The sequence below is a fragment of the Geotrypetes seraphini genome, chromosome 4 (genome assembly GCF_902459505.1).
Source record: "Geotrypetes seraphini chromosome 4, aGeoSer1.1, whole genome shotgun sequence".
In the NCBI taxonomy this organism is placed as follows: Eukaryota; Metazoa; Chordata; class Amphibia; order Gymnophiona; family Dermophiidae; genus Geotrypetes; species Geotrypetes seraphini.
In genome coordinates this window covers 251,825,040-251,849,282 of record NC_047087.1, presented here as the reverse complement: position 1 = coordinate 251,849,282, position 24,243 = coordinate 251,825,040, and the positions used below count along the sequence as shown (strand labels likewise).

Below are 24,243 nucleotides of genomic sequence, written 5' to 3'. Positions count from 1 at the left end.
TTACCGCAGATTCCGGTGATTAAAAACCCTAACGTGGGTTGATAAAAGGGGGCCTTAACTGATCGTCCAGGCCGCTAAATCGTCTATCTTTATAGCCGCCTCTGTGCTGGACGACTAGGCTTTCCTATGCCAGGCTGCCAGGTGATGATGGTCTGGAGGCTAAATTTTAAAGGTGTATAATATTTTTATGTGGGGTCAGGGTCGGTGATCACTGGGGTAGTGTGTGGGTGGTCTAAGTCACAATGTCCAAGTTCCGTCGATCCTGGGCTGTATTATACATGCTGAACGACTAAGTCTAAGCCGGCCCACGTCCTGCCCAATTCCCACCCTCGACACTTCTCCTGAAACGCCCCTTTTAGCTTTGGTCATTCAGCGGCACTATGAAGGCCTAGGTTGTTTAGAAATACATCCAAAACCTGTTTTTATTATCGGCACTTGGACATATTTGGATAATGGTTTTTGGACGTTTTTCTCTTTCAATTATGAGTCCCATATTGTTTCCTTGATATGCAAATCTATCACATACATATTCATTGTGGATATCCTGAAAATCTGACTGGTTGGCATTCCCCAAAGATAGGTTTGGGAATCCCTGCAATAAATGTGGTTGGGCTTTTCTTGCACTTACAGTATTTATTACTTAACATTAATATGTGGTAAGTGTAAAGCCTGTGTGGTAAATGCAGGGGATGAGCCCTGTATCTGCTTTGTATTTAGAGCCCAAGGCACACAATTAAACCATGGTCACAGTTTTACATGCCTGGGCTGATAGAATAGGGTCTTCACATTTTCTGCCAATCATGCAACATGGTGCCTGTGCATTAACAGACATCATGACAGCCACAAGTAGCAGTTCTACACATTCATACTCCCCCACACAACCCTATCACCCTTTGATCAAGCATCCATCCACCCTTGCTCATACTCCATCATTCTCCCAACGCACCTCTGACTACCCTGTGCAGAATCTGACCCTTTGACACAGACTCTGCCCCTCCCAACAAAACACCAATCCCCTCAACATTATCATAACCTCCAGAAGTCAATCTTAGAACATAAGAATAGCCTCACTGGGTCAGACTAAAGGTTCATCAAACCCAGCAGCCCATTCCCACCTTATGGAACAATGCTAGATATTGCAGTTTAAATACGGTTGGTCCAAGGGGTTTGAATGCGGAAGTAGAATGGGCCATGTTAATTTAACAGTTCCAGTCAATCACATGCAGGGGATATCAGCTGTTAGTAAGGTGCCTGTATATATAATGAACCGGAAGCATGCTGTCGCCATCTTGCTCTGAAAATTTAAGGCGAGTCGGATGACGATGGTGACTCTGGTATGCAAATTGGTTTGTTTTTGGTCTTAGGATTTGGTGAGAAGAAAGATAGAGTTGAGGATTAAGTGTGACACAATCCTATCTTGTTCTAGGCTATATCCTTGATAAACTTTTGGTGAAACATGTCAGGTTCAGCCCTCCCAAGTCATAACTATTCAGATAAGTACAAAGAATATTCATTGAAGCTACTGATAATAATGAAATATTGGTGAAGATACACAGATGTCTTTGAGAATATATGAATCAATTTAGATCTTAGACAAACAAAATTAGTGATTTAATAATTTATTTGAAAGAAAGACAGACCAATGAAGATCTAACACTTGTCATGGTGAAACTTCTTTTGGGCGGTGGAGTGGTATTTCTGAGGCCGTTTTGAATTTCAATTGTTTGAAAGCATATATTGAGTAACAAACAATAAGCTGTATTTGAACAGCGACTCACTTGTAGATAAAATAAAGAGGTATATTCTATTGGCATTATCTCCAAGTATTAGTATCTAGTGAAATATCACCATCTCAAGATTGAACAGATTGTTTGCAATCAGGATGGCATAAGAAATATCGGAGTTTGGAGGCTATTCAGAGGAACATCTCAAATTTTTTTTTATCGAGACCTGCTCTTCTGGATGATGAGACAGGGCTACAGTATATGCAGAAGAATATTACAATATTGACCAATCTTTGCCCCCACCCGCACCCCCACCACCCAACCATGACATGTATAATATATCATAAATGTATAGGAAAAAAATGATGATCTTCCAAAATGATAGCATGGTAAATGTTGAAATTCAGAAGTAGCAGAATGGGTGCCTATGACACAAAAAAAACACCCCACATGGGTAAACACCTGCATACCCTGCCCCAACATGAGGTATAAATAGCATCTGCAAGGTCCTCTTGTTGTGGAAGCTGCCCATGTAGCACCTAGACTGGAAAATATTTGGGACTCCACTGGCCGCACAAAACATGTAGCACTATATGTATTATGCTATGGAGCTCATTTTCAAAGCATTTAGACACACAAAGGGCCAGATTCTGCAACTGGTGTCGGTATCAGCCAGCGCCTCCAAAACCAGTGATGGTCACGTGTCAGTCATGTATTGGTGCCAGTTGCAGAATCACAGCCATATGTAAATTAGATGCTGTAAATGTAGGCCAGGGTTTTACCGGTCTACATTTCTGGCTCCAAATTTACACGAGAATCGTGTCCACAGGAGCTCTACCAGCGCCTAAGATCACTTTTGGTACAAGCCACACTTATTTTGACCACAGACGCTAGAAGGTGCCTCTTTGGATGGGACATCGGCGGCCTCTTCTGTAGGTACCTGCAGGCATCTACAGTTTTTTAAAATTAGTTTTTAATTGCTTTTAAACAATGTGGTCAATTACCATGTCATTTATTTCCAATTAAACCAATTAAGTTAAGTGGTGGTAGGACGCCTACCGCCGCCTAACTTTTGGCATCCCTATGAGAATCAAGGCCAAAGAACTACAGTAGAAATGACTTTTGCACTTGGGAAAAACCTATGTGAGGGTGTGCTAAAGCCACTTGTTACCACAGCTTAGCATAAGGACTCCTAAGATTCTCTATCATATCTATCCATACCTGCTCTAAATCAATTTTTCCCCTTAGAAATATTTCTGGTTTCTTATTCACACTTGGAGGCTGATTCTATAATGTTGTCTAGGTTAGGTGCCACTAGGTGCCCTAATCACGGATGCCTAGCAGTGTCTAACTTACCCCCCACCCCTTACAAAACCATAGCGTGGTTTTTAGCACCAGCCACGGTAGTAACAGCTCCGATGCTTATAGAATTCCTATAAGCATCGAAGCTGTTACTACTGAGGCCAGTTCTAAAAACTGCGCTATGGTTTTGTAAAAGGGTGGTAGTTCTGTGTCCAACATAATTGTTTTAAATGTATGGTTAATGACCATGTCATTAAACAATTTAAGTAAATATTATTTTAATTAGCAATTTAGATTAAGTGTGGATAATCCATGCTGCACTGATGACGCCTAAATTGAGGTGCCCTCCCTTTGTTAGATGAAAAGTATACATGATTAAGGGCAGAGAATAGGCATGGTTGACTTAGGTGTCACTAGGCATTGTAGTTAGGCTCCGGTAAATTAGGTCATGGGGCTAAATAAAGATACAACCTAAATAAATTAACCCGAGTGATATAAATAATCAAAATTGTACCATATATTACCCACCACTCATTCAGAGAAGTACATCTAGCATTTTTCAGCTAGTTTTACAGGTATTCTTTTAAAGGCCTCAGAGTTGGAGCCTACGGCCAGTTGTAATATCACAAACTGAAGTGATCAGCGTAGTGTTATTACTCCTTGCTTCAATCATTGGCCGAAGGACCTGATGTTGTTACTCATTTTTTTTCATGTTTTCACTTTTCTTTATATAAATTGTTAGGTTTATAACTTCTCAAGTAAAACAATTTTTTATATTTTTTTAACAATATTTTCTCCACTCAATCTCTTCACCAGTGTCCACTGTGTTCATAGTTTCATCAATTTGTTAGCATGTACTTATCCAACATATTGAAAAGAATTGACAAAACAACCATGTCATTGAGAGCAGTGGTAATAGAAGTAATGAAACAAGGGAAACGAGGGGGTGATTTCAGATGATATTTAGCCCAATATGAACAGCGCTGGATCAACCGGCTGGATACTTTGAGCCCGAACGGTTTGAACAAAAATATAGAATGACAACATTTCTATTAGATATAGCTTGTGTAAGTTAACCAAGTTTTTTGATTGTAATGATAGTCTTCTGAGTTTTGGACCAATAAGAACAGTAGGGAGGAGTCACGTCAACAAGTTTGAGCGAGCATAAAAAAGACGCTGTCGCCATCTTGATGATGTTTGGAAATTTTTGACAGAATAATACAGCAATGTAAGTAATGCTTTGTTTAATTCTTAGGCTATATATTTACGGAGAGCTAATTAACTCTTTTAATTGCAGAATTGGATGCCTTAGTGCTGGCCCTGAAGCAGCGGACAAGAATAGACTCCGCGAAACGCTGCTTAAGATAAGTAGCTTTTTTGTCAATTCTTTTCAACATGTTGGATAAGTACATGCTAACAAATTGATGAAACTAGGAACACGGTGGACACTGGTGAAGAGATTGAGTGGAGAAAATATTGTTAAAAAAATATAAAAAATTGTTGTACTTGAGAAGTTAAAAACCTAACAATTTATATAAAAAAAAAGTGAAAAATGAAAAAAATGAGTAACAACTAGTGCTGCCCGATTCACGATTCAAATCGGTTCATCGATTCACTTCGGGTGAACCGATTCAAATCGATTTAAAAGAATAAAAAATTGGCTTCCCAATTCGGACCCTTCCCCCTGGCCCACTAAGGCAGGAGTGGCAGCGCTGCTCTTGCTGGCCAGCCGCTACCCGCTCCTGCATTAGAAGGCGAGAGGGGAGGGTCAGTCAAGAAGTGCTGCAGTGTCCGGCTTCCCCCTGGCCTCCCAGCATCAAATTTACCTAAATCCATTAGCCTGCATAAGATCGCTAGTGCTAGCGATCTTTGCAAGCTACCGTCGGGTCTTCTGAGCTGTCTTCTCTCTGCCGCGGTCCGCCCCCTTCTCTGACATCAGAGAAAGGGGCGGGACCACGGCAGAGAGAAGACAGCTCAGAAGACCCGACGGTAGCTTGCAAAGATCGCTAGCAATAGCGATCTTATGCAGGCTAATGGATTTAGGTAAATTGAGGCCAGAGGAACACGCAAGCCTTCCTGGGGCTGGTGCAGTCCTTCGGGTGGGGGGGGGGGGTTTGTACAGGCCTTCCGGGGGGGTGCAGTCCCTTTGGGGGGGGTTGTACAGGCCTTCAGGGGGAGACAGGCAGGCCTTACGTACAGGCTTTTAGGGGGGGACAGGCAGCCTTTGGGGGTGAAGTCCTTTGTTAGGGGGGTTAGACAAGCCTTCCAGGGGGGTGCATTCCTTCGTGGGCGGATTGTTACAGGTCTTCCGGGGGGAAGTGCAGTCCTTCGTGGGGGGGGTGTGTACAGGCTTTCGGGGGGGGGGGACATGCAGGCCTTGGATGCAGGCCTTCAAGGGGGACAGGCAGGCCTTGGGTGCAAGCCTTTAGGGGGGACAGGCAGACCTTGGGTGCAGACCTTCAGGGGTGGGATGTAGGCCTTCAGGGGGAGGACAAACCTTCAGGGGAATGGGCCCTGGTGTAAAAGTACATGGAGGGAGGGGGGGGTCAAAGAGTTGTGCATTTGCCGGACTTTGGGGGGAAGAAATAGAGGAGAGGGGGAGAGATGATGGGCAATGGGATTTAGGGAGGGAAGGAACAGAAAGGGAGAGATGGTGTGGAGGGGAGGATAGGGATACTGGATAGGAGGGTAGTTGGGAAGGAGGGAGAGATGCTGGATGAAAGGGTAGTTGAGGAAAGGTGGATCTGTGGATGGAGACGAAAAAAAGGAAAGATGCTAGACCTCTAGGGAAGGGAAACGGTAAAGGAGGACAGAGATGGCAGATGGATGATTAGCAGGGAGAAAGAAGAAAGAAGGAGACCCTGGCAAGCAAGTTATCAGAAGACAACCAGAGCCTGGGACCAACAAGATTTGAATAATGACTAGACAACAAAAGGTAGAAAAAAATCATTTTATTTTCTGTTTTGTGATTACAATATGCCAGATTTGAAACATGTATCCTGCCAGAGCTGGTGTTAGACCGCAAACGTGTGCTAGGATTTAACAGAGAGAGGAAAAGCCTTTTTTGTTTGTTTACACCACAGCACCAGTGTGGTTAGGAGAAGGCAAAGGGGGTGAAGAGACTATAAAAGGGTGAAGAAGTTATAAAATAAACTCACCAGGATGTTTAAAAAAAAAACAAAAAACACCCAATTGGGCAGGAAAATCGAATCGAATCGAAAAATCGATTCAATAGGCTGAATTGAATCGAAGCAATTTTTTTTTTTTCCTGAATCGGGCAGCACTAGTAACAACATTAGGTCCTTTGGCCAATGATTGGGAGTAACAACACTATGCTGATCACTTCAGTTTGTGATATTACAACTGCGCGTAGGCTCCAACTCTGAGGCCTTTAAAAGAATACCTATAAAACTAGCTGAAAGATGCTAGATGTACTTCTTTAAATGAGTGGTGGGTAATATATGGTGCAATTTTGACTAAATAGACATACCCAGGGTACAAGCTGGAATGCTAATAATGGAAGGGGTGGAGTATATGCATAGAGAGACTAAGGGGCGATGCAGGACACAGAGGAGGGGGGATATGGAGACACTGAGGAGGACAAAGAGAGAGATGAGAGAGGGAGGAAAGATACTGGAAATTTGGGAGGAGGACATAGGGAGACCCAAGAGAGATGTTATACAGGGGGAATAGGGAGTAGTCTATTATCCTAGTTTCTGAGAAAATCATTGCTTTTAATTATTTGCTGAACTATTTATAATCCCTTTCCAAATAGTGGCAATGACTGAAAACATTCCATTAAATACATGGATTCTTCAAACATGTTTTACTGTTGGCACCTTCAACAGGAAGTCTTGGCAAGGCCTTAATTCTCTATCTGGTGCATATCTGGCCAACTTATTTGCCAACTACCATAGCTTTACCCTAGGAGGTAAAGTTAAGATATGTTATTTTACCAACTCATGCTCTTTTAGCACAAGTCCCATTTTATGCAATGAAATCTAATGACTAATAACCGGGGTTAACAATAAAATAACATACCTTATTAGTAGTCCACATTGACAGCTATACCCCTATGAAGTGAAGTGATTTTAAAACATGTGCTACAGTACATAATGTTATGGCTATGGCATGCAGAAATTTAAAGAATGCATATACTCTGGATGCGGTTTGATGCATTCCATATTTTAGAATGGCAATACACATATATCTCTGCAAACATTTCCATTAACATGTATACCTGCTTTGAGCCATGTATACCTCATCCTGATCTTGAGAGTAGAGCTTTACCTCTCTAATTTTCAAAATCACTTTTAATTGCAAAGAGTTTGATGGAATGTTCCTTAACCAAGTTCCACCTAACCATGCAGATTTCAAAACTCTACCATTTCAGGTATGTGGGGCACCACTTAAATATGTTCAGTAGCAAAATCAGCACTTATTAATGCATGTGGCACTAACTATATATGCAAACAACCTATAGATGCAGCATTCAATTTTTTTTAAAATAAAAAATTGCAGTTTTAGTTGTACATGTTATCAAATGTACATCACAAAAAAAATAACCCAATAGGAGAAATAACAAAATCAAAGAAAAACAGATCTCTCCTGAAAATGTGTATAGCAACAGTAGGACAAGAGAAACACTAATATTGAATAAATTAAATTAATATAATAATAAGAGGAAGGGCCCTCAGTAATCACAAATCGCAACAGAGGAATTATCAAGAAACCCCTCTTAGAAAGTTGTCACAAACAGAATCCAAAAGAGTAAACTGTGTTACATCCCGGCCCTAACCATCCAAGTGATAGTGCACAATAATGCAAAAATGAACTTTTAAAGGCATGCAAAGTGTCTTTTGGGGGTAATGATTCTTTTCATAGCCCGAAGATAAGTATCATTTTGGTTTATAATTATTTTCCCTGCAATGTGGTTGGTACACTGCTTTGGCAGTGACTTTCTAAACACTAGTTGCTGACTGTGTTTAGCGACAGCAATGACTTTTGATACACTATAGTATTTCACTGATATCATTCAAGCACTTATCATTTTGCTTTATTGTTCACTATCACTTGGATAGTTAGGGCCCGGGGATATAACACAATTTACCCTTTTGGGTTCTGTTTGTGACAACTTTCTAAGAGGGATTTCTTGATAATTCCTCTGTTGCGAGTTGTGTTTACTGAGGGCCCTTTTCCTATTATTATATTAATTTAATTTATTCAATATTAGTGTTTCTCTTGTCCTGCTGTTGCTATACACATTTTCAGGTCAAATATATGTGGCATTTGCTAAGCCTTTGCTATTTTGTTTGTTTTGTTTACTAAATATCTGTGTACTGATCAAAATAACCATACAACGGTAGAGAAATGATCTTATGGCCCCTCATAATCTCACAAAAGAACAATGGAAATAACCAAATGGAAATTATACATTTTATTGCTTCAAAGACTCGACATGTACGTGTTTCGGCCAAAAAGGCCTGCCTTAGGAGTCTGCAAGCAATCGACACACATGCATGTTAAAAGACATAAAAAATATTCAGCAGTAAAAATAATTTTATATAATAAATTGGTTAAAAAATGCAATATGAATAATAACAATAATAAATAAATGTTACAAACAATATATAAAAAAATGTTAAAAATTTAAACATAGAACACTGAACTAATTTGTTAAATGGCCAAATATATCATAGCGAAGGGACTACTAAAACAGATAAAATCTAGTAAATAAATAGTTATATCAAAGTATATACGAAAAAACTACAAAATATGGCAGATAATGTCATCTAATGTTAAATAGAATAAATAAATGCATAAACTATACTAACCTTTGGGTTGATATACCGCACCATCTCTTACGAATGCGGAAGCTCGGCACGGTTTTACAGTGAAGAAAGATGAGATAGGAACTACAGTGGAGAGATTAAAGAGTTAGGTGTAAAGGGGAAGGTGAGAGGCCTAATGAGGGGGGAGTGGGAAATGTGTTACAGTTTGAGAATAGCCAAGGTTTTTAGGTGTTTGCGGAAGAGAGTTGGAGGAGCTTGAGGTCGGATGAAGGGAGGTGAGGTTATTCCAGATCTCAGTGATTCTAAAGGAGGGAGACCCATAGTTTGCCTACATGGGAAATACCTTTTATGGAAGGGAAGGATAGTTAAAAATAAACAGAGCATGAATATGAAAACTAGCATTAAAGACCCCCAAAACATAATTAAAACCCCTCCAAAATACATAGAAATCAAAACTAGAATAACACATATCTCAGTAGACTTCTGTCACTGCTTCTAGCATTGAGGTTAAAATGTCAACAACTTTCCTAGATTTATGACTATGGTAAGGCTGTACATTCATTGGCATGCATTAAAGTATGTTAGTCTTCCATGAGGTACTTTGTAAAATGCATTTTGAAAATCCAAATACTGAAGATGTGAATGAAACAGTACATACCAGCCTGTATGACAGCTTCAGATGTTATGGCCAGTCCTATTAGAGCAGCAAGTAGGCCTCTGGCATAGCCTAGTTGTTGGTGCAGTGGACTAGAGAGAAGGTGACCCAGGCCCATATCCTACTCTGACTAGTACACTTGAGGTAAAAAGTGTGAGCCCTCCAAAACTCACCCAGAATCTACTATACCAACATATAGGTATAAGGGCTATTGGAGTTGTATACAGTTGGGTACAGTAGATATTGGGTGAGTTTTGGAGGACTCACCTTACAATGTAAGGGGGTTATGGTGAGGTGTACCTGTATCCTGTATGTGAAGTTTACTACAGTACCCCCTAGGATACCCCACTGCTCTTCTGGGATATCTATTTGGCCCGTCTGATAAGAATGCTTGCCCTTCCAATGTATGGGTTTGGTTTTTTGGGTTTTTTTTTTTGGGGGGGGGGTTCTGTATAGCTATTTTTCTGATTTGAAAGTGGCCATTTTCTCTACTGGATTTTTGAACGTTTTAGGGAAAAAATATCCAAAATTGGATTTAAATGTCATATTGAAAACACCTTCCACATAACTTTGTAAGTCTATGTGCTTTGAAATTGAGCACCATAATATTTTATCAAGCTTACAAAAAGGCGTACCACATTCTGTACTATTTTTTCTTTAGGACCCTAAAACTATTACAGCTATTCTCTATTTACCACAACTAGAAAATGGACAAATATTCAAATGCCATGGTCAGCAATTTTTTTAAACACTGGCCTCAGCAGTTAAACATTTTACTTATGTTCAGCATCACCTTAAAGAGAAATGATGATACTGAATATACTGTATGTCTACAGAGGTAAGTACTACCATTATACATGAATAACCAGCAGTATTCAGCTGTGATCTCTATCTCGCTCTTTAAATGGATAAATTTAAGGCAGATTTCTTGCTGACCTAAATTTATCTGTATATTTCTACAAATAATGGTTGAATATTGCTGCTATCCACAGACATAGGCAGAACCAGCCTCATGAGCAGCACTTGCAATGCAAGCAGGCTTCCTCTGTCAACCCCAAAGCCCTCTTTCAGCCATGACCCATACTTTTGGAAATGAAAAGATGCATCAAAAGAGGAGATATAGGATACAGAAAGGCTTTCAGGTTTGCTGAAGGAAGACTGCTTACATTGCAGGTTCTGCTTGAAACACAGGCAAGTTTTAAAAATGGCCAGAATTGGAGGAAGGAAGGGATAGATAGAACTGCCAGACCATCAGGGGGAAGGTACAGCACCTAGTAGGGCTGTTGATTAATCATGAATAAAACTGTAAATTGTGCAAATGTGTTAATCATATTAATTAACATCTACAGCCTACTATCATTATTGATATTACTAGTCTTTAAGCCCGTTACATTAACGGGTGCTAGAACATATGTGTGTGTGTCTGTCTTTTTTTCTCTCTCTCTCCTTAGCCGCTTTCTTTCTTTCTGCCTTTCTTTTTCCTTGGCTGTCCATCACCACCCCTTGCCTGCTCCCCCTGTCCATTTTCCCTTCCTTTTACCTCCACTGTGTCCACCACCACCCCTTCACTGCTCTCCTTATGCAGCAGCAGCCCTTCTCCCTTTGTTTTACCTCCCCCCTGTCCAGCAGCACCTCTTTTCTTCTCCCTGTCCAACATTAGTCCTCCGTTGTTTTTTCTTCACCTCCCCTGTCCATCCGCATCTCTTTCCTTCTCCCCCTGTCCAGCAGTAGGCATCCCTTCCTTTTTTTATCCTCCCTCCTCCTTCTTTTCCCTATGATACTCCTTACCTTGCTCTGCCCTGATCAGAGGTTCCCGACAGCTGCCCAGTTGCACCCATTGGAAAAGTTCCCACTGCCGCATCCCGCACCCCTCCTGACGCGGCCTCCCGCTGTACTTTCTGTCTGTCTCTGTCCCTGGCCCCTTTGCCTGTCTGTCTTTCTGTGTATCTCCTGACCCTGTGTCTTTCTTCTTTCCTTTCTGTCTCCCTCTCCTCCTCTGTCTGTCTGTCCAAAGCAGCATTCCATCCCCCTCCCCCACACCAGTTCCCTGTGCACCTGCCCCTGTGTCTTTCTTATTTTATTTGTGTTCCCTTCCTCTCTCTGTCTGTCCAGCATTCTATCCCCCTCCCCCCACACCAGTTCCCTGTGCCTTTCTTATTTTCTTTGTGTTTCCCTTCCTCTCTCTGCCTATCCAAAGCAGCATTCCATCCCCTCCATTTTCCCCTCCCCCCACACCAGTTCCCTGAGCACCTGCCCCTGTGTATTTCTTATTTTCTTTGTTTCCCTTCCTCTCTCTGTCTGTCTGTCCGTCCAAAGCAGCATTCCCTTCCCCTCCATTTCCCTCACCCCCCCCCACCACCAGTTCCTGTGCAGCAGCATTAGCGTTTCCTCTACCCCCCCTGTCCCTTCCCCTTCCCCTTCCCGCGGGCCGGACTACAAAGGTGGTGATTCCAGCAGCGCATTTATCAGTCTCCACACGCTGCTTCGGGCCCTTCTGCCCTGATTTACTCTGGCACGTCCCTGATGACATCATCAGAGACGCGGCAGAGCAAATCAGGGCAGAAGGGCCCGAAGCAGCATGTAGAGACTGATGTACACGCTACTGGAATCGCCATTCGGGCCCGCGTGAAGAGAAGGGGGAGGGCGGCAAAGGCGAAACGGAGAACGTCGTCTGGCTGCGGTCCAGCTTGTGGAGGCGAGCGGGTGGTGACGTATTCGCGCGCATGTGCACTCCTTCGGCCACAGACCTACAGCGCACGGAACACGCAAATAGAACTGCGCATGCGCGAGTTAGCCTTTTATTATATAGGATTATTTTGTTCAGTTTCTTTTATAACATTCATTTCTTATAAATAGTACATTATATTGAAACAAATGTACAATCTATAGTCCATCACTTTTTGGGTTAATGTTGCCATGAGGCAAATAAGCCCATGTTGTAGTATTGCTATTTGATTTCAAAACAAATACTGTATGGATTCCTAGTTGGTAAAACTAAATGTTTTTAAGCAGTGTTGCTTTAAAATTATACCCTTGTGACTAGCAGGAAACTGACATCTTTAAAAGATCTTAATTAGTCTCAAGTTACTGAAATGTTTACATCTTACTTTTTTCCCCCCAGTAAAATGTTTTTACGTAATCAGCCCTTCAGTAAACGGCTTAAAGGTTACTCTCATCGCTCTCATTAATGCTTGAGAGTTAGCAGGCCACTTCATGAATAGCTATTTCATTATCTAATTTAGGACTCACTTAGCAGAAGAGTTCAAATCCAATTATTTGTATGTTTTCCTCACCTTTGTGAAAGATTAAAGACTTGCTGAGGATCTCCATTCTGAATGACATATGTGATTGGATCATTTTCCCGGTCTGTAGCCTTGGGAATAAAACATAATTTAAACAATTACATCAGTGTTCCCATTTCAAATACAAAAAAACAGAGCAAGCACATAAAAAAGAACTTTGGACAAAGCAATGCTGTTGTGTTCAGACCTAAAAAGCTTTAATGGAGGATATAATAACATTCTTATAAAATATTTTCTTGTATGAGCTCAACAATACCAGTTGGTTGATGTATGTTCTATGTTGTATTTTTTGGAAAATCTTTCTAATAAAAATTTAAATTTAAAAAAAAAATAAATAAATAAATATTTTCCCAGATATATCACAGGTTTCACAATAGAGAGAAAGGGACTTTTGGGCTTACAGGCCTAGAGTAATCTCCCTAGGTGCCACATTTGTTTTGAAATTTCTAGAAAAATGTTGTGTTGCTTATGGTGGTAACATTTTTTTTTCTAAACAACTGATGGAATTTATTGCATTAGAGAAGGTGGGGGTGTCATAATTGGTTCTATTGCCCCACCAATAGATTAATGCAGACTGGCTGCTTCTTCTTTTGCAGTCTCCATTGAATAATATCTATTTCTGATTTTCCTCAAAGTTTTTTTTCTTACCTTGGCTCCATATTTTGTAGACTAAATAATTGATACATTTTCTATGGTTGGGGAGGGGGTTCCCCTATTTTATATAAGTTACCTGTATTTTTGTGAATCTATACTCAAGTATTTTGATTATGTTTGTTTGGTTTATGAAAAAAAAACAACCCGTACAATAAAATATTCTCCTGTAGGAATGAACTACCACCGAAGCTCAAAGTTTATCAAACTTGGGGCCTGATCTATTAAAAGCTCTGCTGTATTAGGTTCTTAAATACATTAATTTGTGCTATTTACCATAGGGCTCATTTCATGCAATGAGAGCTATTTACTATTAACACATATTAGATATTTTACCCCTCCCCCACCCTTTTATCAAGCTGTGTTGCTGAGCAGCACAAGGTAAATGCTGAGCCACCCATAGGAATAGAATGGGCGGCTTGACATTTAGCTTGCACTGCTTGGCATCGCAGTTTGATAAAAGAGAGGGTTAATTTGTAAACCACTGAGATCTGTATTCACTAACCTCCTCATTTACGAAACTGCGATAGCAGTTTCTAGCGCGGGGAGCCGCGCTGAATGGCCCGCACTGCTCCCGACACTCATAGGAACTCAATGAGCATTGGAAGCAGCGCGGGCCATTCTGCACGGCTCCACGCGCTAGACACTGCTATCGCAGTTTGGTAAAAGGAGGACTAAATTGTATATCAAACATTAGCATGGATTCACACTTACTAAATTTAGACTTTTAAAGCAGTAAAATCAGTAGTTAACCATTCTTTTCAACATTCCAAGATATAAGAACATAAAAATAGCAATACTGGGAGAGACCAAAGGTCAATTAAGCAGGGCCGAATTAACCAATAGGCCCAGTAGGCACGTGCCTAGGGTCCAAAATAGTCAAGGGGGCCTCGATGAAGGAGGGCATCAAACAATGTTTTTTTCCAAACGGCGATGGGCACCTCCAGCATCGATTTGCAATGCGGGCCTCCCCCCCCCCCCGGATCAGCAACATCGAGCCCCCCTGATCAGCAATGCAGGCCCCCCCTTGACAGAGAATATGATACAAGCAAGCAACGCAGGTAAGAAAGGCAACGGGAACTGTAATTTTGCAGGTGGTGCTGCTTGCCCAAAGCATCCCGCTGACGCAACTTCCTGTTTCCGCCTGGCGCGGTAAGAGGGAAGTTTTGGGCAAGAAGCATCGCTTGCAAAATTACAGATCCTGTTGTCTTTCTTACCCATGTTGCTTGCTTGTCATACTTTCTGCCGATTGGTCCGTCAATGGGGGGGGGGCGCGTTGCTGATTGATGCTTGGGGAGTCGTTGCCATTATAAAAAAAAATATTGGAGTGAAAGGTGAGTGGTGAGATGGGCCTGAGGTGGAGAGAGAGAGAGAAGGAGGCAGGGCAGATGATGATGTGGAAAGAAAGGAGCAGGGCATCGGCCGATGATGGAAGTGGGAGAAGGGAGATAGAAGGGAGCAGGGCAGATGATGGATGTGGGAAGATAGGGGCAGGGCAGATGATGGAAGTGGGGAGAAGGAAACAGAAAGGAGCAGGGCAGATAATGGATGTGGGAAGAAAGGGGCAGGGCAGATGATGGAAGTGGGGAGAAGGGAGACAGAAGGGAGCAGAGCAGGGCAGATGATGGAAGTGGGGAGAACTTGTGCCCACCTCTCACCTCCTCACCACTGCTGCTGCTTTCCCACATGCTGGATTGGGGGGGGGAAGAAGATAGTTAGTGAAATAGTGGAGGGTGAAGGAAAGGGGTGGCAAGCTGTGAGTATTCACAGTGAAAAGAGGGAAACTGAGGGCTGAATATTAAGAAAGAATTTAATTTAGACAGAGGCAGAAAATAGAGAAGGAAGACCAGAGAAGAAAAGGAAAGGGAAGAGAGAGGAGAGAGATGCCAAATAATGGGGAAGGACACAGATACATCAGATCCGAGTGAAGGAAATGAGAAGAGAGAGAGATGCTAAAAACCACAGGGGGGAGGGAAGGAGAGATGCCAGACTATGAGGGAACAGAGGGAAGGTAATAGATGCCAGCCCAAGGGGGGAGGGGGCAGAAGCAGAGATGGCAGAGGGAGACAGACATTTTCTGGAAGGAGCAGACAATGGATGGAAGGAAGAGAATGACAAGAAGATGAGGAAAGCATAAACCACATGACAAAGGTAGAAAAAAAATATATATTTTTTTATTTTTTTTGCTTTAGGATAAAGTAGTATGTAGCTGTGTTGATAATGTTTAGAAATAGAAATAGTGATCCTTTTTTGGACTAATTTTTATACATTTTTGATTAATTTACAAAGACCAAATTCTTCCTCATGTCAGGACAGGATACTGTAACAGCAGTATACTTTACTGACTTAAGGAAAGAGGTTTTGACCTCTGAAAGCTAATTAAAAAATGTATTAGTTCAATAAAAAGGTATCACTTGTTTTCTATTTTTTGTTTTATTTTTATTTGTTAATTTGTAAAGTGATTTGTTATTTCTCTTTTTTCAAATTTATATCTGCTATCTTTATATTTTGTTCAGTTTTGGGGGATATGCACCACCGTTTCTTCACCCTCTAAACTGTACTGTTCCTTCGGTTTGTAGCATAAGCCAGCATGCTGAATGCTCTGCACTGCTCCGATGGTCATAGAATTCTTATGATCGTCAGAACAGCGCAAAACATTCAGCCCGCCAGCCAGCGCTAAAAACCTCTTCCGTGCTTTTATAAACCGTGCATAACCATGCGCGTTATACGCGTGAGTGCGTTTTACAAACTTTTTTTTTTACATAGTTCCCCCCCCCCCGAACGTCCGAATTCACCCCGCAGGACCGCTCGCACCCCCACCCCGAAGGACCGCTCGCACGCACTCGCACCCACCATACCGAAGGACCTCGCTCGCACCCCCACAGCCTCCCGACCCCCCTCCCCCATCATGTAGAAGCTCCTACTGTTGTCCCTGCTGCTTCCTCTGCCGGCGGTCCCGGCCCTTCTGTGAGCCCTGCGTCTGCGCTGCTTCCTCTTCCGGCGGTCCCGTCCTTTCTCTGTCTCCACCCTGAAAGCCTGATGCCCCCCCCGACGTCCGATTTCACCCCCCCCACCCCCCCCGCAGGTACTGCTCACACCCCGCCCACCCCGAAGGACCGCTCGCACGCACTCGCACCCGCACCCCCCACCCCGGAAGGACCGCTCGCACCCCCCACAGCCTCCCGACCCCCCCCCACCACCCCCATCATGTAGAAGCTCCTACCGTCTGTTTGCAAATGCTAGAGGTCTAGATGGATATAAGAACATAAGAATATCCATACTGGGTCAGACTAATGGTCCATCTAGCCCAGAATCCTGTTTCCAGCACTGGCCAATCCAGGTCACAAGTATCTGGCTTGGCCACAAATATCAAATAGTAGCAATATTCCATGTTAACAATCTCCGAGCATGAAGTGACTTCCTTCAGGTCTGTCTCAAAAGCAGACCACAGACTTTTCCTCTAGGTATTTGGCTTAACCCTTTTTTAAAAACCCAGCTATGCTAAATGCTGTTACCATATTCTTTGGTGATGAGTTCCAGAGTTTAATTATTTGATGAATGAAAAAATATTTCCTCTTATTTGTTTTAAAGGTATTTCTATGTAACTTCACTGACGCTAGCTTTTACAAAGCTATGGTAAAGGTTCTAACATGGGCTGGCGAGGTAAATGCTCCAATGCTCATAGAATTCCTGGCAATGTCAGAGCATTTACCTAACCAACCTGCAGTAGAAACCTGTACCGCATCTTTGTATAAGGGGGGGGATGTCTAACGGCCTCTTTTACAATGCCACACGCGAACAGCCCCGAAGCCCTTCAAATCTCTATGGGCTTCAGGGCTGTTAGCATAGCGCAGCCACTAGTGCGGCTTTGTAAAAGAGGCCATAAGTGTCCCTTAGTCTTTATAATTTTAGAAAGAATAAAAATATGATTTACTTTTTTTTTTTTTTTTAATATCTTTATTCGTTTTTACATTATGCAAACAAGTGTACAATAATTCAAGTCATACTATACATTCTTCACTTGAAACTCTACATTCATTTTATACCATAAACTATCTCCCCTCCCTCCCTTTCCATATATTACCCCTCATAATGTCATAAAACCCACCCATCCCTCCTCCCCCCTACATATATTTAATGGGGATAAATATAATTATTTATTTATTATAATACTCAATTAATAGTCTCCACACCTCTTTAAATTTCTTATAATAACCTCTCTTGATTGCCAATGTTTTTTCCATTTCATACACCTGACAAACCGAACTCCACCAGAAACAATAATTCAATCCTCTATAGTCTTTCCAGTTATGTGTTATATGTTGGATGGCAACTCCTGTTAAAATCATTAATAGTTTGTTATTATTCGATGAAATTTGACTTTTGGCCCTCATAGACATTCCAAACAAAACTGTGTCATATGATAGGGCCACAGGATTCTCTAACATACAATTTATTTGACCCCCAGATCAATTTCCAAAAATTATTAATAAAAGGACAATAAAATAATAAATGATCTAGAGTTCCAGCCTCAAGATGACAATGCCAACATCTATTAGACTTAGAGCAATCCAATTTTTGTAAGCGAACAGGGGTCCAGAGTGCTCTATGCAACAGGAAAAACCATGTTTGCCTCATAGACGCAGACATTGTACATCTTATCCTCCAAGACCAAATACGTGGCCATTGAGATGCATTAATTTGATGCTTAATCTCAATGCTCCAAATATCTCTAAGTACAGTCCTTGGTTTTTTATTTAAATATCCAGATAATGTTTTATACCACTGTGCGGCCTGGTGACCCATAAAATCTGCCTGGAAGCATAAGAATTCTAGAGTAAAATGAGTATTTAAAGACTTCCATTCAGGGAACCCTGCCTGAATAGCCTGCTTCAATTGCAACCACTTATAACTTTGTTTTTTATTAAGTCCAAATTTATGTTGCAATTGTGAAAACTCCAGCAGCTTACCATCATTAATAACATCATCTAAAGTACGTATTCCTGCTTCAATCCAATCCTTCCAGACAATCATAAAACCGCCTATTTGTATCTTGGAGTTCAGCCATATATTTTGACAAGTAGATTTTTGAATAGTAATAGGAGTTAAGTTGTTTACATACTTTAATGTTGTCCATGTGTCCATTAATATCCTATTGGTTTTCCTTATTCTAGGCATTTTAATGCTAAGCAGATGACGAAGCCTGATAGGAGACATGAGCTGCCACTCCAACCATAACCAATCTGGAAGCTTCTCCATGAGTTCTGGGAGGACCCAATACATACCTTGGCGCAATATATAGGATTGATGAAACCTATAAAAATTTGGAAAATTTACCCCTCCCTCCTCAATTGGTTTTTGTAAAGTCACTAGAGCAATTCTTACAGCTTTACCCAGCCAAATAAATTTACTAAGAATATTATTTAACTTTTTGTAAAAAGACCCCTGAAAAAAAACTGGTATCATTCCCATTTGATAACAAACCACAGGCAATATCATCATTTTGACAGTTTGAACTCTTCCCCACCAAGATAAATGTAAAGGATTCCATTGCTCACATAACTCTGTTACTTTTTGCAATAAACTTTTTTCATTCATTATAATTGTCTCATCAAGCGTGTTTTTTATCCATATACCTAAGTATTTTATTCCTTCTTCTTTCCAAATAAAAGGTAATGAGTCAAATAATCCTTTTGTGCAATGCACATTTAAAGGAAGAACTTCTGATTTAGTCCAATTTATTTTATATCCTGAAAACTTTCCAAATCTTTCAATCAAAACCAATAAATTTGGAATGGTTGTTTCCGGATTCCTCAAATGAAGTAATATATCATCCGCATATGCAGAATACTTTATATTCTTTATCTTTATGCGGTATACCCTGTATCTCCTCCTCTTGTTGAATAGCTAATAATAAGGGTTCAAGCACTATATCAAAAAGTAAAGGAGACAAAGGACATCCCTGTCTAACTCCCCTTTGCAATTTAAAACAATCAGAAAAATTATTATTGATATATAATCTAGCAACAGGAGAGCTATACAGAGTTTTAATCATTTGTATAAATCCCGAACCAATACCAAACCACTCCATGGCCTGATACATAAATGTCCATTCCACACGATCAAAAGCTTTCTCTGCATCTAGAGACACAGAAAAAGCCGGATCTCCAATTTCTTTTGACATTTGCAATGCCAATCTGGTGTTATTAGAAGAGTGTCTCTGAGCAACAAACCCTGTTTGATGCATACCAACTATGTGAGGAAGAGCTTTGCCAAACGTGTAGCCAAAAGTTTGGCTAATAATTTACCATCTACATTTATCAATGAAATAGGCCTGTAATTTGAAACCAACATGGATCTTTATTTGGCTTCGGCAAAACAATAGTTAATGATTCTGCCATAGTGCCTGATATACAACCTTTCTTTAGTTGATTCTGATATAAATTTAATAAATGAGGTAAAAGAGTATTTTGAAATGCTTTATAAAACTCTACCGTAAAACCATCACCACCTGGAGCGGTCCCTACTCTAAGAGATTTCAATGCTGTTTGTAATTCTTGTAAAGATATTGGATTTTCCAAACTTCTTTTTATATGATCAGGAATCTTCGGACCTTCAATATTATTTAAAAACACTATACCATCTTTTTCTTTATTTAAATAAGACTCAGAAGAATACAGGTTTTTATAATAATTTGAAAACTGTTTTAAAATAGGACCAATCTGAAAATGAGTTTCACATTTTTCATCTTTTATTGCATTCAATTTCATCTTTCTTTTTTTCACTTTAAGATAATTAGCCAATAATCTTCCCGCCTTATTTGAACTACCATAATACAAAGCTTGCTGACACATAATATTTTTTTTAGCCAAATTAGAAGAAATCTCATTATATTTATATTTTGCTTTTAATAAAGTTTGCAACGTAGAATTCTCCCACTTATTAATCAATTTTAATTCTAAATCTTTTATTTCGTGTTCCAGTTCCGTAAATTGCTTATTTTAATTGTTTTTTAGAATAAGCTGAAAATGATATAATTTGCCCTCTCAATCGTTGCTTTAAAAGCATCCCATATTATTTCTGTAGATATTTCCTCTGTAATATTATTTTGAAAATATTCATCCATTTTTAATTGAAATTCTTCACAAAATTTTGGATATGCAAGCAATGCATTATTAAATCTCCATACAGGCCTACCATTATCCGGGTCATTAAAATTTAAAGAAATCCACACTCCTCCATGATCTGATAAAATTATTGGTTCTATAGAGGCTTGTGTAACATCTTGTATTAGCCCATCAGAAACAAGAATATAATCAATTCTAGAAAAAGATTTATGAACATGTGAATAAAACGAAAAATCTCGATCATTAAAATGAAGAATTCTCCATATATCTTTTAAATTGCAAGAATTTATAAAATTATCCAACCCTAAAGATTTTAAAATTTTACTAGGTTTTTTATCCAATAAAGGGTCCACAACAGCAATATGATTTACTTTTACCCATTCTACACCACTCAGGATTTTGTAGACTTCAATCATATCTCCTCTGGTCATCTCTTTTCCAAGCTGAAAAGTCCTAACCTCTTTAGCCTCTCCTCATTTCAGAAGAGTTCCATTCCCTTTATCATTTGGTTGCTCTTCCTTAAACGTTTTCTAATTCTGCTACATCAGCAGTATTGAACATAATGCTCAAAGTGAAGTTGCATTATGGAGAGATAAAGAGGCATTTTAATATTCTTGGTCTTATTTACCATCTCTTTCCTAATACATACTAGCACCCTGTTTGCTTTCTTGGCCACCGCTACACACTGGGCAGAAGATAAGATTTCTAGAATATATACGACTGAATGAAGAGGTAGATATAGTGGGCATCCTGGAGACCTGATGGAAGGAGGTTAACCTGTATGACACAGCAATAGCAGAAAACAAATTATATTCACAATGATAGAATGGATCAGAATGGTGGAGGAATGGCGCTATATATCAAAAAGAAAATTGAATCAAATTGGGTAAAATTTCTGCAGGAAAGCAAATGCCCTGTGGAATACTTATGGATAGAAACTTCATGTGTGATGGGGAAAAGAATAGTGGTTGGGGGTTTACCTTCTACCTAAACAGAACAAAAAGGCACAATATGAATGCAAACAGATAGTGAAGAGCTTATTTCTAAAACCCACAAATTCGCAAACAAATGAGCTATAATTTCCTATGGAAAAGGGATATTGCCATCTACCAGCATAATTAATTGTTGAGAATCAAAACTGTGTTTGTTTTTTGCCTGCAGCCATTATTGCATTTCCTCCAAAGTCTAACTACTGACCCACAAATAAAGAATATACCATTATATTCTGATGCATTGCACAATCATAACAGCACCATTATTGATGGGTGGAAATACTTCAGCACAATAGTATGTGCACCAGGATTATTGACAGAGCACTATTTTCCAGCTTGTAAAAATCTATTTCTTCCATCTGACTGAGTTTTTGATAGGATTGAAAAAGTGCTGTATAGAAATTAGTCAGTACATTTGTCAACCAATTATTATGCTGTTTATGACTAGTTTGCCATTGTCAGGGATTTACTGTAGATGAACACTGGCATCTGGTAGAATTCAAATCCCAAAACAAAACCTTATTTAAAACAAATTTAGGGCCCCTTTTACAAAACCATAGTAGCGATGCTGCCACAGTATATGTACCGAAGCCCATAGGAATTGAACAGGCTTCAGTGCTTTGACCGTGGCAGTATCGCTACTGTGGCTTTGTAAAAGGGGCCCTTAGGCTTGTTGTCTGAGACCAACATTTTGAGATATGAAGGTGCAAAAGAGGGTTACAAGTATTTGCACAATGCAATCTTTTGTTACTGGGAAACAAATGAGTATTTTAATGCTCCCCCCTGTTAAGCCTCGTTTCTTCAGTGGAACGCTGAAACCTAGATGTCCCTGGTAGCAGGTACAAATCTCAACATTAATCTTTTTTTGGATACAGACATGCATTCCCTTCAAAAATGAATGCACATTATTTTAGGCCCACTCTAGTCCTACCCCAATCAGTTCCATATCACACCACCTTTCCACATGCATGTTTTAGATTTTTGGATGTGTATATGCCAGCTTTGTAAAACTGAGATGTCAGCATTCATGCGATATAAACATCTTGGAGCTGTTTGCACACATCTAAAACTCAAATTGCACTTCTAAAATAAGCACCTGAAGTCAATTAGAGCAAATTTAAAAACTTCTAATGTCTGTTAAAAATATTAATACTCCAAAATGGGGAAGAAATCATAGGAACAAGCAGGATAATTATAGAAATATGTTTTGACTAAGCAATACAAATAAATTCTGAATTTTTTGCATTATCATATTTTTTTTTAGGGCACCAGAGAGTCATGTGCTTAAAACAGATCAAAAGACATTTTTTAGGGAGCAAGAGTTAAGCTTGCATGTGTGAGTACACAAGTGTTATTAGAAAGCCCGGCCAGTAGTGCTGCATATGTTGGTAATGATGACCACTCAGCCTATTCACAAATGGTGTTAGAAGTGAGATTTTTTGCCTCTAAAACAAGAGACAATCCACAAACCTCCAGAGATTAGGACCTCAGTGTAGGGGGGTTAGGTTTTTGGAACAGGAGCTAAGGAGACCAACTCCACCCCAAGTCAGGGACCAGATTAAGTTCAGTTAGAGATTTATTTTCTGTCTTTATATTTTGAGCCAAGGGAAAAGAAATAGAAAAGTGCAGGTTGGGCCACAGACAGTACTGACAGGCTTAATTAAGCTGCTGCATACACCTGTCCAGCAGGCGACCTTTGTGTGAACTATATAGCAGTGAGAAAGTTACTCTGATTGACTCAGTGATTACACATGAAAAGCAGAGTATGGCAGAGTACTAACTACTTAGCAGAAGAGGAAAAAAAAAACCCTCAACAACCCAGGTTTGAAGTAGCCAGAAAAGTTGGTGTCTGGGAAACTGTTGTACAAGCTGTGCCTGACCAATAATAAAGAAATGTTAAAAGCAAATTGGTGCCTGTGTATAAGTGCAGTGGAGTGCACTGTGGTTTCAGAAAAAAGAATTACATGCTAGAAAGTTTCCCTAATTAAGCACTCTGAAGTAGCTGAAAAGAGCTGAAAGAAGGTGGCTTGAAAATGAGGACAATTTCTTTTTAAAGTGAAAGTGGCTATTGAGACGAGCACTTATAAATCCAGGAGTAGAGTTACTGTTTAGAAACCCAGTTGCTTGACAAATAGAAACCCCAGGATGGGAATCTGGGAACAAGCAGCTATACCCGGTGGAGTGAACTGCATATTACTCCGTGGAAGGGGAACTGGCTGAAGAGGAAAACAGAAAATTACCTCAGGGAAGAAAAGAAAGGTTAAGGAAAATGAAGGACACTGGCAGAAGGCAAGGGCAGAGGAGCCAAAGACGTTAAATGTCCTGGGGCCAGAGGACAGTCCAGAAGTAGCCAAAGAATTAGCCAACAGAGGGAAGCAGGCAGTGAACCCTGGAGTGCTATGAAACAGAAACTTCATCGTTCTCCCAAGGGGGGGGGGATTGATCTTCGCTGCTATGTGGGGTTCTGGAGGGCGGCCTTGCTGCTCTGTCCTGGGGAATCAGTGGCACAGCTGGATACCCATTCTTGAGGCCTCAGTTCCTTCTGTCTCTCCTCTCTCTTTTCTCTTTTCTTCCTTGTTTTTCTCTCTCTCTTTTCTCTCCTCTCTCTTTTCTCTCTTTCTTCTTGTTTAGGGGCTTTGGTGCAGTTCGCCTTGAATGGTGTGTGCTGGTGTGAGTGGGAGGGAGTGTCTGTGGAGTG

At 40.4% G+C, this 24,243-nt stretch overlaps 1 protein-coding gene across 6 annotated transcripts in view; it reads right to left on the bottom strand.

Annotated features, from left to right (window-relative positions):
* PCDH15 (protocadherin related 15) overlaps positions 1-24,243 on the bottom strand; it is a 2,123,136-nt gene that overhangs the window by 419,365 nt on the left and 1,679,528 nt on the right. For all 6 annotated transcript variants that reach the window (XM_033941002.1, XM_033941006.1, XM_033941004.1 and 3 more), the window contains one exon: positions 12,767-12,846. In XM_033941002.1, the coding sequence (XP_033796893.1) occupies positions 12,767-12,846 (80 nt within the window). The remainder of the gene's footprint in view (positions 1-12,766; positions 12,847-24,243) is intronic.